At 38.7% G+C, this 16,855-nt stretch overlaps 1 protein-coding gene across 1 annotated transcript in view; it reads left to right on the top strand.

Moving 5' to 3' along the window:
- The window catches only part of scara5 (scavenger receptor class A, member 5 (putative)), a 103,293-nt gene that overhangs the window by 642 nt on the left and 85,796 nt on the right, over positions 1 to 16,855 (top strand). Inside the window, exons 2-3 of the mRNA XM_082504953.1 lie at positions 4,857 to 4,974; positions 14,852 to 14,980. Coding sequence (XP_082361079.1) covers positions 4,863 to 4,974; positions 14,852 to 14,980 — 241 coding nt within the window. The 5' untranslated portion in view covers positions 4,857 to 4,862. The remainder of the gene's footprint in view (positions 1 to 4,856; positions 4,975 to 14,851; positions 14,981 to 16,855) is intronic.

Here is a 16,855-nt window from a genome sequence, read left to right as displayed (position 1 = left end):
TCATCCTCAGAAAATTGTTGCTTTGTGTTTCCGCGGTCATGGATGAAGTATCTCTGCTAATTAACCGAGAAAAATGGGTTAATGTTGCACACGGATGACTGAACAATGGCGTGGAGTGTTTGCCTTACTGTGACGCTTTCAAGGGATCCAAGCTCAGATTTTATGGAACAAACTGAGCTGTGAGCTTTTGTTTTGATCACAGGGATTGTTTTTGATTGTAGTGATTATTTATTGCGTATTGAAAAGCAGTTTGACATTGGGTGTTATGTAATGTTTTGAAAATATATATTTATTCCAATTACACATGCACTCATTCATCTCTGTCGATGTACTTAGACTGTCAGGAGAGACCACACGCGTCGTGTCCCTCTGACCTCGCAGATGATCAGATTCTCTGCTGAGGGCAAATCTCACAGAGCGACAGTGCATGACAAGATAATTGCTTCCTCTTATGCTACTAGAATTGAGAGTGGTCCGCCTGCTGTGCTGAGTGAATTCCCATTCACTCTTTGTGCATTCATCTTCAGTGAAGTTGACCAGAGCAGATATTATAAGAGACACACAGAGAATCCTGGATTGAAATCTATGGAAAATCAGCAAAAATAAGAAATATAAATTCCACAGGTTCAAGTCAGTAAATGCTTTAAGTGGTGCTTATCATGTTATTTGAATGGTGATTCAATACAAATCACAAAACACTTGAAAAAAGGTAATTAATTAAACAGTAAAGATAATTTATGTGTTGTTTCAAAATAAATGTCCAAATAAATCCCCTGGCTGTTGCGGAGACAGTCATGATGGCAAGGTAACTAGATTTGTTTCTATTACTTTTATCAGACCCAACAATTTGCTATTAACAGCAAAGCTTTTCATTTTCTTTTCATTCAAACTGTGGCCAGTAGGCATGTAATTAGTGGTCTCTTTACATTTTGTTGCCAGGTGCATTATAGACCAAGAGCCAAAATACAATATAGACATACTATAGTGATTATGACAAAACAAATGTGCTTTGGAATCTGCCCTGCAACCAATCACTTAAGCAGGTACTGGTCACTGTTATGACACTACGAAGACATTTTTTTTTTTGTATTGGTTGAAAGAACTTGCTGGATTTTAGATTTTTTTTTTTAATGCAAAAGTGCTTGTCTAAAGTGGATTTACAAGATCTTTGTAGTTCAAAATGAAAAGCAGTATGATTATCCTGTGGGAGCTAACATCTTTTCCCCCAATATATATCTACTTAAATGTAAGATGATTCCCAAAACAAGCCTTTTCACTCATAATTGTGGATGGTGTTAGGAGGATCAAGTATGTGTATTGAGTAGATGTGCCCCTGATCCCAATCTCATGGAGCAACAACATGGCATGACCTGGTTACTACTTGAATTTTCTCCTTTTGGGTTAGATCTGAGCCCTGCCTCAGCAGAATGTGCAACAGGAAGTAGACAGGATACCAATGTGCTTTGCTACTGTATTAATTCGCCAACAAGTACCCGCACTGTTCTCACATGGACATCAGACATCAAACAGACTGCAATTTGGAGCTAACAACAGGAGGGCCGCGACAACGGCCATTTTTGACGTTAGGAAATTCTCACATAAATCTCTATTTAGGATTCTTTGATTGCTGTTTCTCTGCTCTAATTTCTCTGTAATTACCTTGTATGTGTACCACAGAACTCTGAAAATTTGTCTTTTATATTACTATAATACACAAAATCTTTGTTGGTTTGCATATACAAGAATGTCAGGAATCAACCAATCAAAACTGGCAAACAGGCATGTTTTAGGCCACTGAAGGTTCTCATCTATATCAGATATGATGTCATCACACTTTCTAGCAACCACCTATAAATGAACACCTTATGAAAGCATTGTAGCCTTTGAATTTCACAACACTAACATCTTAATTTGTATCCACTGCAACGTGCATGTTTATATTATAGCATCATTTTGTTGCCTAGCAACCACATAATCAGCGATTAAAACACACACAGTAAACAAAACTGTAGTATGGGCATGTGTGTAGCTATCTCATTCATTTCATGCTTAAAATTCTCTAATATTCATGTGGTGTTTATTTTAATTAATTTTTTATGATCAAATCCAGAAAAAACAAAGGTCTGTAGTTGCAGAGCTGGAGAGGTAAAACACTAACTGCTTGGCTTTCCCACCATCCTCTGTTGGCACTGAGCGATTAAAAGTGTTATATCCCACCAGACGCAGTGTAATTAGAAGATAACTCTCCCCACACGCACAAACACATGTATGGGAGTGTGGAGTTTTTAGTGGAGTCACCTAGCAACCCTAATGGCTTCTGCCTAGTCTTAGTCTAAATGTCAACCTGACCCCCTATCCTATCTTTAATGAGAGACTTGACTGAACGCTTTTTAATGACTTTCTCAAATACTCACAGATCTGCCACTAGGGTTTGTGGAAGTTTAAAACCCACGACTCCGTACTACAGCAGATTTCATTTTATCCCTCCGAGGTGTCTGACATAACCTCTCTATCCCTGTCTTATTTGTCCTGTGTTTCCTTTTATATTATTCATATTTGGTTTGCCTTATGCATACTGTGGGAAACCCTGCCCAAGCTAGAAAAGTAAACATGCTCGACGTAAAGTAAACAGTCTGGTGAACGAGTTCATGCTATTAGAACCTAAACATGCATGCTAATAAGTTCCTCGTTTTATTTAAGTCCTTAAGACTTAAATAAAATGTAAACCTCTGTGTGCTTTTATTAAAACTGAGTTACACAAGAGGTCATGTAACTCAGCTGCTTGATGACACTGTCAACCTGGTGCTCAAGGTGGGATTACTGCTTCCAAGAGAAGGATCTACTGGAATCCATAAATAAATCTGTTAAAATGCTCTGCATTCCTCACCTTGGGTATTTGAGAGAAAATAGAAAGTCAAACAAAATGCAGTAATGAATTTTGCTAATATAATTTTTTACATTTCACAGTGTTAGAATTTTTTTCTTCGCATTTTCTTCTTTAGTTCCACCAATATATTTGGAAATATTGAGCAGTCTGCCGGATTCTAGTTGTTCAAGCTCAAAGATACACTTGAGCTAATGATTAATTAAATCATTTATTTTTAATGTTATCATAAGTTATTACTCTTCAAATTATTGCTGGAATCTCAAATTAGAAATGGTAGTGTTCATATGATGCTAAACTGGCTGTAATCCCCAGCTTAGTTACTGGTAATTAAGTCATGTTTTCAATCAAGGGTTAAATTGGAATTACAACATGGATCCTTCTCATTCCAAGTACTTGTGTTTACCTAGGTGTCTGGAAAAAATGCGTAATTAAACAGTGATTATTTACTGGTTACAGTATTAACATGTAAGTGAAAACTTAATTGTCTAATACAATCTAACACAGTACATTCCCATGTTTAAAACTTGCGTTGTCACATGTTTAAAGATATGAAAACAGCATATGTGTAAACTGGAAATCTCTCAACAGTAGTATCCCATCTAACCAAAAATCCAACATCCAGAAAGTACAGAGCAAAAACTGCTTTTTATTTTTGTGGGCAAAATTTCTTATTCTGCTGCCACTGCAGACTCAATATATTTCAGAAAGTGGTTGTTAATTAGATACACTGTTCATCAGATAATTTATAAAATTGAGTATGGCTACCAGCTCTATATTTACTCACTTACCATTTCCACTTGGGCTGACATTCAAATACTCCACCATGTTTTGGAAAACTGGCACAGAAGTTAAACCAAATTGCTTGAGAAGCAGAAGCCACTTCCACACACTGCTCACTGCCAGTTGGTATGAAAGGTGAATAACTCCTTTTCTCATGGCCTATGACTGACCTTTCATAATGTTTTATGTGTTTTCATTCATACCTTTTCTAAATGTTGCTTTCTTAAAGCAAAAAGACTAATGTAATTGGGCTGAAACATGACTTCTCTCCATCTCTGCTGGCTGAGGAAACAAATCGCATAACACTGGCTTAAAGACTGCCATATCATAAGCGTTTCCTTCTGTTTAGCTTGGAAATGTGTGTTTATTGTTGTTTAAAGCTGATCAGCGCTCCCACAGCTGCTCTACCTCATTCGCAGTAATAGAAGGCAGTAGCTCACACTTACTTTTTAAGGACCACCTGTACTTGTGAGATGCTGACAGTGTGGACTGTGTAGAAAGAAAGATGGAAGTTAAAGTCAGATTGTGGAAATCTATGGGGGGAAAAATGTCGACTCCTTTGATTCATGCCCTCAGTAGACAGTTTGCTGTTTACTTGTAGTCAAAAGGTATGATAAAGAATGGTCTGGTTTTGTGCATGCCTACCTTGTGATTGACAAATCAATCCTGTATGAGCATGGCTCTTTTAGTTTCCTACTAGCAGAAATGCACTCTGGTTTCAACACACAAAGGTGGCAACAGAAAAAGCTTCCCACTGGGACTTCAATAACCAAAAGGTGACTCTAAGGTGGCTGTGCCCATATTTTGCATATAGACAGTGGTTGACAGTCACTGAAAAAGTACATTCAATAACTGCAACCATTGCAGTCACAACGTAAGTAGTGAAAACTGTACATTTAATCTTCAGTTAACATCACATGCTGTTTTTAGGATGAAGAAGCTGTGTCTCTGCTTGAACATTGTATAACAGCATGGTTTCTGAGCAGATCATTTTAAATATTAGCATTTGAGGCTAACCAAAATAAAATACTGAAATGTAGCTAATATACAGGAAGCGGACTGATCCAGATTTTGGTTTCCATGTGCGTGTAAACTCACTCAACATTAGATTAAACTTTCAAATATTTATTTTGGTTTTAGACAGATTACAATCCTAAAATAAGCATATGTATTTTCTCTGTTCTCTCAGGAGGAGATGGAGAACAAGGCCATGTATCTGAGCACAAATGAAGAGAGAGAGAACGTCTCGCTTTATGAAGAGGCCTATGATGGACACAACTTGTCCAAACTCAACCTGTGTGATGAAGGTAGGAGGAATAACTGAGCTGTGAAAGTGCTGAGTTGAACCCAAGGCTTGCTGCTTTAGTTCTTTTAACTAAAATGCAGGCTTTTTCCAAAGGAACAACCTCGATTTAACCTCCCAGCGCACCCACTGCATGTCCTGCTGCAATAAGTAGGTGATCACAGATGTTTGTAGTGAAGGGTGTTCTCTAATGACAAGGGCAGCTCTGAAAACTTACCGGAAAAAGCAGGAAACAAAATGGAAAAATAACTGATTTTCAGGACCTTTTATTCATATATATACAAAAGCCACCCACACGCTGATAACAAAGACCGGATCTGTCAAGTGCGCTAACACACAGGCACAATGCTGTCACCCTTTGGCTCTCACGCTGCTCTCACTGTGGTCATCTATAGAAGCCAGAAATATCCAGGAGCAACATCTGTATATGTGTGTAAATGCAGGTGCAGCTGAATGAATCCGCAGTTGACCCTGTGGTGGTCTCAGGTTTCAGTGCAGGAACGGCCAGTTTGTTGGGAAAGACTTATTAAATGTCAACTTAAGAATTTGTTGACATTTTAATGGAAAGTGGACAATGGCCGTACAGATCAGAAACTGTCCTCGTCCACTTTTACTAATCCAAGAACACTTTCACACCTCATTCAATTAAAGAGAGCATTTCTACCAAACAGTTTTAAAGCACAAGACTGACAGAATTTTAAAAACAGAGGTTAAATTAACCAGGCAGATTGCCCAAAACTCTAGTTTCTCAAATGACAGCTTGAGTCTAACTGCTACACACTTACATGTTAAGATGCCAAACTTTTACTGAAACATGCTCTTTGGCTGCTACTCTTCATCTTTGGGACAACTGAACAGGGGGTGATTTGTTTATAACACGCCTATTTAAGTTTCAAGTTTGGCTTACAGTTAACATTAGTGAGGTGTTGTTACTTTAAGTAGTGAAAACCAAAACGGGCAGTTACAGTTGTTAGCTGTGTGGTAAGCTTCACCTCAGCTTATTTATTTAAGTCACACAGACCTAGAGATGGTTTGGTGGCTCCTGGCAACAACCTGTGACTAGGGAAAAAATGTGTATTTCCTAACTGGCTAGCGAGTGGTTGCTGCAGGTTGCTGGCTGACTCCAGATAAAATTAGTCACAAAAGCTATACAGTCTTTTGGCTTCTCTCTTTAGGGGTCACCACAGCAGATCTGCCTCCACCTCACATTATTTAAAATATCCTCCTCTGTCACAATAAACATTTTCCTTTTCCTTTACATTTCTGTTAAAACTACGTTCATGAACTCTGTGGTCTTCCTCTTTTTCTCCTCCCCTCCCATGACATATTTTGTTTGGGATACCCACCATCCCCGCTCTGTACATGTCCAAATCATCACAGCATTGTCTCTCTCTCTTGATCTGAGCTAATCTCGTCCCTCATGCTCACTCCCAACTAGCAGATTGCTGCAATCACCCGTAGTTAGACACTGACTGGTCTGCAAACACTTGCCAAGTGCTAACAAAACTGTGAAGAGTGTGAAGCCACTCAGAAACAGGGAATGTTCACTTGCATTTAACATATATCAAAAGTTACATCCTCTTTGTGACCAATTTCACCCACTGACAACAACCTCCAGCAGCCATGGAAAGGCAAGTGGTTGCTGGAGGTTGGTGATTGCCAGAGATACACTAACCGGTCTCTATCCCTGTGTGACTGAAGCCTTACAAAGCTGGATAGAATGTACTCATGTTTATTGTGACAGAGGAGGATATTTTAGATAATGTGAGGTGGAGGCAGATGATCTGTTGTGGTGACCCCTAAAAGAGAGAAGGCAAAAGAAGAAAACAAACGTGTAGCTTTTGTGACTGATTTTATCTGGATTCAGCCAGTAACCTACAGCAACCACTCGCCAACCACTCAGGAAATACACATTTTTCCCAATTTTTCTCTGTGGAAGGCATTTGAAACATTTGTTAATGTAGTTATGTGATAAATAATATATCTTGTTCTATCATTAATTCCACTAACAGCAGAGCTGATTCTATCCTGTCCTCCAACCCACGGGTCAAGGTGTTCCCGGGTTATCAATATCTGTGATAATTATCTGGGCACAGAATGCCAGAGCTTCCTCAAACATAACTTATTTATTTCCTATCAATTGTTTAATTTCTATTAATTACCTTGGTCATATCACACTGTGTTGGTTTTTTTAATAGTCACAAATAGTCACTTGTAGCACATAAACGATTGGTTTTAAAGGGACCATAATGATAACGCTGTGGAGATAACGCTGTAGGTTATCGCCACAGGCTAAAGATGGAAAAGTCATCAGCATCACTAATGGAGCAAATTTTGCTGACTGACTGGCCAGGTTACATCCACAGATGACTGGTGTACTGGACAAGAATTTGAGGCTAAATTATGCTCTGTTTATTTGCTGTTTATGTATCAGAATAACTATTTACTACATTTTTATACTTTTGAGAGATATTCCCAGATCACAAAGGTAAGATAACAGAGGCGGCAAGTATTGGAAAGTCTGAGTGCTCTTAATTATGTCATAGTTTGGCTGTTTTTGTGCACAGCTGGGATTCTTGGTTTGTGTCTTTGGCCGGCCTTATCTGTGGTTCGTCATATATAAGAGAAGCCAGTGTGTCACTGCTTCCCCAGTTAATCAACAAAATCATCGTCAGAAAGCTGAGATGCTGGGGTAAAGTGAAGATTACTAGGGCTTTAATCACTAAGAGCACCGTAAGCACAAGCTAGCAGGGCAGTGAGGAGGGGACACATCAGGCTCGAGACCAGAATAAAGCAACTGAGCCTAGCGCGAGCACACCCTAAAACTGGATTTTTTTTTTTTAAACAGCACAAGATCTAGCAGCAAATTCTCTACAAAAAATACATAATGCAAATATGATTTACAGAGAAGAGTCAAAGTTAACACAGTTTACCCAAGCAAATGGAACATGCTAATTTTAAATGATGTTGTCATTCATTGAGGGAAAAGGTTATCCAAAGCTACCTGGCTCTTTGTGAAAAAAGTGTTCGCCTAGAGGGAAATAGCAAAGACCCAGCAAGAACCACAGTCAAGCAGGAATAACTGGAAATGCATCTTTTCACATAGCCGTTTTGGCCCACTCTTTTACGCAGAATTGTTTTAATGAGTCCAGCGTTATTGGAAGGTTTTCAAGGATGAACGACCTGTTTAAGGTTATACCAAAAAGCATCTCAACCTGGACTTTGACTAAGCCACTCCAGAACTGTCGTTTTGTTTTTTAGAGCCATTTGTTTTATTATTGTTGAATCATGAACCTTAACTGAGGCAAGTGAGGCCTGCGATTCTTTAGATGTCGTTCTGCTTTTTTTGGGAAGTCCTAGATGGGTTGTCGATGTGGTCTTCGGGTAATTTTGGCAGGCCCGTCACTCCTTGGAAGGTTTGACACTGTTAGAAATTTTCTCCCTGTGTGTAATGGCTCTCACCAATGTTTCACTGAAGTCCCAAAGCCTTGGAAATGGCTTTGCAATCATTTCCAGACCGAAAAATGTCAGTGACTTTGTTTCTCAGCTGCTTCTTTCTATGTTTCTTTAGATGATGTGATGCTTTTTGAGGTCTTAGCCTGCCTCATTTCATCAGACAGGATCTATTTCACTGATGTTTTGATTCAACAGCTCTGCCAGTAATCAGGCCTGGGTGCAGCCAGTGAAATTGAGCTTAGCTTTCCAAAATTGTGGTTAATTGTTTAATTCATGATTTAACAATGAGGACAAACCCTTTTTCACAGCACTGTAGCTGCATTTCCTTTTCAACATTTGCTCATAATCTATAAGCACAACCTAATCTACTTTTATCCAGTCATAGAACGGTTATAACACCTCCACCAGCTCGACTCAGGAGACATTATGTATTTGTGTTGGAGAGTCTCTTTTATTTTGGAAGAAAAATCCTTGCTTGGTGGTCTTATAATTTAAAGTGTCATTAAGTCCCCCCCCCCCCACAGTCTCATGGATGATTAGGAATTATAATAGCACGCTATTATTAATTTGACGTTCACATGTTAATGGTTAAACGTGCAAGCTTAGAATGGGGTCTTTAAAAAAAATCACCTGTCAATTACAGAGACCTACAGAGTGCCAAGTGTTTATGGAATCTGTTATACTTGCCAGACAGCATGTGTATTTGATCTGGAAAGTTACATTTAAAAGAACAGCAAAATTCAGCCATTTTACCCAAGCGCGTGTACATACCCAGACTCACACTAACTCAGCTGGAAACAAACAGATTCTGTAGATTTGTCAAAATCAGTAGGATTTTTTTGTTGCTTCTCCAAGTTTACTAATAAAGGAAAGCTCAAAGTTTGCTAATTCCAGTCTAATCTGTTTATTAAACAGTGCTGTATGCTAACAACATATCGCCAAAGACACGTGAATCAAAAACATAAAACAGGACGATAATATAATTTCCAAATGAGTCGAGTTACTTACTGACTGGCTTCCTTTGCTCTCAGATGTCAGTTGAAAAAGAAACACTCTTAGTTAAAGTCACCAACTCAGGCTTAGATAGTATTCTTTTTTTATAAAACAGCCAGTGCAATGTAATCATGCTGAAGAAAATCATAAATGTAGGAGTTTTTAAAAGACAGTGTGGTAAATAAGATTAGCTGTCTTTTTTTGGTCTCCACCACCTGTGCTTACAGTAGCCTGTGAAGCTTGTGAAAGGGGGCAACTAGTCTAGCTTAGTATAAAGACTGAGGGGAAAAAAATCTGGCTGTCCAAAGTTTAATTATATGCCTCCTACTACCTCTAAACTGTTTAAGTCATACAAGCCCAGTTAAAGGAGTTACAACTCATTTCTTGTGGGGAAAAAACCGTCACATATTCAATTTCCAGTGTTTATGCTAAGTTAATCACCTCTCTTGCTCCATACTTGCATAATATACAAACATACACACATGTATGCCATGGAAACGATTTTCTCATCTCGTATACATCCCAAACTGTTAAAGGTCCAGTAACGCATGTCTCACAGTCACGCTGAAATGTTTGATAATGTTTCCCTCGTGATACATGTTGTTATGAAAATGTTTGCTGAGATTAAAGAGCGTTACGTGTCATTGTTTGCAGTTTAGTATTCCAACATCACTTAAAGAGGCAGACTGGCTTAGAAGACCATTTTGGTTTCTATACACTCCAACTATGTGACACGTACATACATCTAAGCCAGCTGTGTTTGTCTAATGCTGGAGGTGTGTGTGTGTGTGTGTGTGTGTGTGTGTGTGTGTGTGTGTGTGTGTGTGTGTGTGAGAGAGAGATGGATTGTCACGGTCCAAATGAAACCCTGCTGCAACATCATGACTGTTGACAGGAAGATGGACTCTCATTATAAACTCGTGTGAGATTTTTATCACAGCGTTCATGTTTTCCCTCGGATACCTACGGCCTTTTTCCCAAGACATTTCGGATCAAGCAAGATCGGTGGAAAGCATGCCTCTGTACCCTTTGGAGACTGACTGATCCATGTATTTGATACAGTTATGTCGTCAAATGTATTTAGGTAATCAGATTCTGAGAAATCATAGCAAATTAATCCCATTAAAGAGATCAAGATAATGTTAACATTTCACATTTTTCCATGTGGTTTATCTTAATAAGAATGTTTAATATTTAGCTGTAGTTTTCCGCTTTCCTCTTGATATGTAAAACAGCTGTCCACAAATAGCTTTTCCCTCTTGATAAGAGTTGGAAACTTAAGTGCATTTGTAAAACGAAATATATGCTTTATTATACTAGGCTTAACTATTTTTTTTTACTATAAATGGAAATTGCTTATATTTTAAATAAGGCAATGTAAGCATTGTATTGTTTATTTGTCCATACTAGTTGTATTTTAGAACCGTTCTAATTTACCAAACAACTTTGTGTAATATTAAAATTAATTATCCAGACAGTGAACAGAAATTAAGAGTAGCTAGCTAGTTTAATTTAATCAGTTCAGTGCTGGCCCTCAGTGGCTTTAATTCTGACTTCTTTATGAAATCAAGAACTTATTTTCCAACAAAAAACAAAAACCTTACATTTCAAATCAGAAATCTTGCTTCTGTATTCTGTTCAGAAAGCTACTTACAATCATAGCCACTTCACTGGTTGTCCAACCCAGTACTAGAAAGATGCAATCTATTGCATAAATGCGTGCTAACATTACACAGTAGCTGCAGATTTGTCAGATGCACATCATGATATGAATCAGCTGCTCCAAAACCTCCCGAAGGTTCTCTAATAGACTGAGAATTGTTGACTGTGAAGGACTGTGTATGATAGCCTCCTGGAAACTACTATTAGAAGTAGTGCTGCTCATAAGCATTAGCAACAAAAAGTCACGTATGCTGTGACATTTAAACAATGCTAAATTGGTACTAAGGGACCCAAAGTGTGCCAAGACAATATCACTAAATCACCATCAGCCTATAATGTCAGATGTTGCTATAAGGCAGGATGAATCAGTGTGTTTATACTTTTCTGACCCCACTATCTGAATGTTGCAGCACAAATTAAGATACACAAACCAGGGAAAGTTTTTTCCAATCTTCAGTTGTTCAACATTGGTGATTCTTAGCGAACTGTAGCCCCAGTTTCAAGTTAGTTAACAGGGGGTCATTTTAACCCTGTGTACATGCATAAATACAGTGAGTTACTGCCAAGCATTGGCTGAACAGATATTCACATTAACAAGCAGTTAAAATTAGTAGTGCAACGGATCACGGTTGATCCGAAATCCGAACCGATCCCACTCCACGGTTCGGTACGCACGTGATCCGAAGATTCGAAAAAGAAAAGAAAAGTATGTGTAAGGTGGCGTGGTGGGTCTGTCAAGCGATAGTTATGGCCAGCGCTAGCGGTCCAAGTGGCGGAGCAGAGGAGTTTGCGGCATTTAAGCAGCACTTTGCTGCCCAATCCGACCGGGCTAAAGCTATTACAAAAGCTACTGGTGTTTAGCTGCAGATGGGAGGCCATATTCCGTTGTGCAAAACAAGGGGTTTAAACTGTGATGAACGTGCTTGAGCCACGCTATGATATCTCGTTGTGCGTCCATTTCAGTGTGACAAGGTCGTTCCAAGCATGTATGAGCAGGAGAAGTATAGGCCCTGTCTCAATATGCGTACTTGTGCGTACTTGCGTACTCGTGATACGTCATCAGTCGGAGACCAAGTACTGTTCCAATTCTAAGTACTCATCAAGCCGAGAACGCGAAAAAGTCCTGGATGTGTTCTCGCTCCGCCTGTTTTATCGAGCATGCATCGGTGGTGACTTGTGTGGACTTGGTACAGCTAAATATCCCAGAATGCATTTCGTCCAAAACTCAAACGCGGCAATGGCGGACAAGCGGGGCTGAAAACTTTTAAATATTACTCTTTCTGGGTCACAAAATAAACTTTTAAGTTATTTTCAAGCGAGAATGTAGCTGTGTAAACTTCAAATATCTGCTCGATTTATCAAGATGTCATATATTTCCAAACGTGCTCCGATGTTTTCGGAGACGTCTGTGACCCACCAGCTCCATAGCAGACAGCGAGGTCGAGGATCACTAGAGCCGGCGAGAACAGCGGACTCCCGGCACATCGTTTTCAACCCCCCCACGGTCTTTTCGCTACTCAGGTTAAACAAACCCCAAACCCCAGCAGCTGTCTATTGTACTAAAATAAAAATAAAGGCGTTCTAACATCACATCTGCTTGTTTTTAAAAGTTATGGCTGAACTGTCCCAGGCATCTTCTGTTGCCCTAACTACAAATGGGTGGACCTCCAGGGCAACAGAAAGCCACGTGACCATGACCACTCGTTATATCACAGCGGAGTGGTAGATACAAAGCCCTGCACTGCCCTATAGATTACATTAGATTAGATGAAACTTTATTTAACCCTCGGGTGGGTTCCTCCGGGAAATTCAGTTTCCAGTAGCACAGCACCGACAGAAGTTTCAGAATGTGAGCAGAAATATACCATATATACACATATATAAATACAGAGTATACAAAAGAGATAAATAGAATAAATAGGAATAAGAATACAAGGGAACGGCACATTTCAAGTATTGTGAGTTTATTACACCGTTGGATATTAACAAAAACTATTGCACAGTGAAAAGGCACTACAGCTTACTTGTTCCCCCCTCCTTTGTCCCCGTTTCCCCTCCCTCTCCCCTCCAGCGAGGAGTTAAACAGTTTAATGGCGTGTGGGACAAAGGAGTTTTTAAGTCTGCTGGCCCTTGACTTTGGGAGAAGCAACCTCTCACTGAACAGACTCCTCTGGTTGTTTATGGCCTTGTGCAGAGGATGCAGAGGCTGCCCAGCATGGTCCATAATGTCCATATTGCACCTTAATTTGTTTTTATATAAGTGTGTGGAATGAGTCTTCAGTTGAATGTTTTTTAATAGGCAAAAAATACTTAAATAAGTAAACGGCGAGTCGAATTTTTGTCTTTTTTTTCTATTTTTGCTGATCCGGAAATTGATCCAATCCGTGACTTAAAACCGTGATCCAATCCGAACCGTGAGATTTTTGATCCGTTGCACCACTAGTTAAAATGGTGTACTTAATGAAGTGCCCAGTGAGTTTATAGTCATATCAGCTGCGCTTCAAATCTCATAATTACGTCTTGTTGTTTCCTTGAGACAAAAATGACTTTATCTGTGTGTAACACAATAATCTTTGAATTATACGTTTAATGTCTGAAGAAAACACATAATTCTCTTTTCTATTCCAATATCTGATGAAGAATGTGACTCCTTAGAAAATCTCTTCCCATCCTCTTGACCTAAAAGGAATGTTCTCATCAGCAACATCAACTGCCTCATTGCTGCTTCCTGCCAAGCTGTCTGACACACACACAGATGTAGAAGGGAAAAAAAAGTTCATTACTCATAAACGGTGCTGTGTCAGTTTTATTAAGACTAATTCTCAAACATCTGTTTGACCTTGAGAGCAGTGCTAAGTGCTGACATGCATTACAGCAAGAGCTCCTTAGTGAGACCATTTGTGCAGTTCATGCTGTGTAACGTAGTCCACTCAGATGAATTCCCTTATAGGAAACTTTGTGATGTATGTGTGTTATGATGTACTATAAGTTTAAATTTATTAACTGTTTCCGTTGTAATAACCCCAATGTTTCCAGATATGATATAAGGAATATACAAGTAATTTCCATCAGCGTAACTTTGTGCTGAACATTGGGGGGGGGCAAGATCTCTATTTTGCTGGTAATAACTGAAATGAGTAAAGAAAATCAACAGCCTATTTATACAAGATAATTCATAACTTTATTGGGGGGGGGGTATATTGGTTGGGTCTGATATTTGGGGGGGTCAAAACCCCCCTAACCCCCCTGAAAATTACACCCCTGGTAATTTCCAACCAAATGTAAACTTGTCATCATACAATTAAATGGTTTTGTAACCAACTTTTTTTAATTGTTACTTAATACTACTAAATATCACTATTTTCACAATTTTATTGGCAACTTCTTGCTTGGTTGGACCTTGAATGAAATAGAGAGCAGCTTTGTTTTTCTGTTTTTGCACAGGCAATATTATTATGGAGTATTATGCAAACGTGATCAAATACCTCTTGGGTTCAAAATGAACTTTCAGTTAGCGTGATTGCTGAGTTTTGGGCGTCATTCAGAAGTTCAAAGAGGGAAAATATGGATGTTGGGAATCTTGGATTTTCTTTTACAGTTATTATCAGCAATAAATCAGATTTCCATTATGTTCACTGACTTTTACCTCTGTTCTTTCACAACGTAAGAGACATTTAGCCAAATTGTTGTTCTTACTAGGAACAACCCATGGTTAATGATTTCGTTCAGAATGCCATTTGCTGGTATTTATAGTAAATCCTTCTTTTCAGTTTCTACAAAGCGTCGCAGGAAGCAGGACCAGTGTTGCAGCCATCTGAACTCCCTCTCATCTATCAAGTACGCCATTGTTTTCCTCTACATCCTGGTTCTTCTCACCATATTTGGACTTTGCCTTGCAGGTAAGGTGTGTGTGTCAGTGGATGACTTTGACAACAATTTATGATGTTTAAGAAGCTCTTAGGAGCCTCAAAACAGACACTGAACAGTGATCTAAGAGAAATCTTTAAGTCAAAGGTTCAACTTTATCTCTTATGAAATCAGTTGAAAGCTATTAACTTCAGTTCAAGCCACTAACACTACATATTTTGATAATCTCCTTATAAAAGATATAATAAAAAGAATGACATAACGTGAGAAGAAGAGCATCATAAAAAGGTCACATTTTTCTGCCTCCGTCTCACCCTACCCTTTATATCCTGTTCTTTCACAGCAATCCTCTGAATGTCCTCTCTAACAACATCCAAACATCTTCTCTGGTGTATATAGTCTTCCTCTTCTCCTCAACATTCATTATTCTTTGCCCAATTTTTCCAATATCCCTCCTCTGCATGTGGTGACCTATTGTACAGATACTCAAGATATTGTGTTTATTTGGAAACTCTGTTCTATTGGAAAAACTGAGAGTTTTTCCTGTGGAAGTTGAGCAAATCTGCACTCCTATAACTCCTGCTGTGCTTTTGTTCTGATGTTTTGCTTGTGTGCATGCAACGAGGTGTTTATTTAAAGTGAAAACCGTTTAAATAACACAGAGAAGGCAGTTTTGTTTGTTCAGCTCGCATGAATAAGGTTTGTGACTGACTGGATATCAAATGATCTTTCAGCTGTTCTGGATCAGTTTTTCCAAATGCTTTTGCCAGCTGAATTCAACTACACTTTTGCACCAACCATTATGTTTCAAATGCAATACATCCTCATAAATGGCAAAACAGTTTGTTTGTTTGTTTGATTGCCTTCACATTTGCAAAGACAGGATCTCTGCTCTGTATAAAAACCTGCAAAAGTCAGTTTTGATACGTTTTTACATGTAAAGAAAAAAAACTTGCTTTCTTTAGTCACGGAGTAATTTGTTAATTTGGGTAAAAATAGGCCATCTTATAAGTTTGATGACTTAAGAAGACCAACCTTTACTATGTTTAGCTGTTCTTCTGTTTTCTTTGTTGTGGAGTGGAGTACACATCTGCTTCAGACCTTTCTGTAAAGTCAGATTTTCTTTGCATATGTTCATTATCATTATCATTGGCATCAAAGTCATAGTAATACTGGGCTTTTAATCATTTCTTGAACAGTTATTTTTCCAAAAGACATAGAATGATTGTACACTGTACATCTTTAAATATTAAAAAAAAAAAAAAACACGGATTGGGTGCACAGGAATTTATTTTGGAAATCCGCAGAGGTTTAAAAGTAAACATACAGGGTCAAGCATATATTGCCTACTAACTTTTTGTTAAATTTGCCTTAGAGAACTGCTCAACCGGATGCTTTGCTAGTCATCAGTACACTTCTGGCATTATTTTTGGGGGATATTCTGACCTTGACAAAATTGTTAGTTAATTAAAATTAGTCTGTGTGCTAGCAGACCTGGCTTTTGCATAGTCTACAAAATCTTCAGCTGGGAGATCTAGGATTTGGGAAGCCCATTCCAGAAGCTTAATGGCTATTTATTAAAAGAAACAAAGGAAGGAAATTCAAGGATCATCACCACTTTGCCAGGGTCATAAAAAGACCCAATCGGTTACACTCAGATCAAAGGAAATTTCTTAGGATGCTCAGAAACGATGCAAGAACCATCAAGGCTAAACCTGCCATGAACTGTAAACTGCTGGAACACCAAACTAACTAGAATGAGTCTTTTATCACCGTAGCCGACCACGAAAGAAGCCCCTGCCGTAAAATCCACATCTTAAAGCTTGACTGAAACACAATTGGCTGCTCCAACAGGACAATGAACTGACAGGACACCTATTAACAATGGTTTTGGAAAAAAATAGCTT

The sequence above is a fragment of the Aulonocara stuartgranti genome (assembly GCF_965226115.1).
Source record: "Aulonocara stuartgranti genome assembly, chromosome: 15".
In the NCBI taxonomy this organism is placed as follows: domain Eukaryota; kingdom Metazoa; phylum Chordata; class Actinopteri; order Cichliformes; family Cichlidae; genus Aulonocara; species Aulonocara stuartgranti.
The sequence above is the reverse complement of the archived record's forward strand: the minus strand, read 5'-3'. Positions and strand labels throughout refer to the sequence as shown.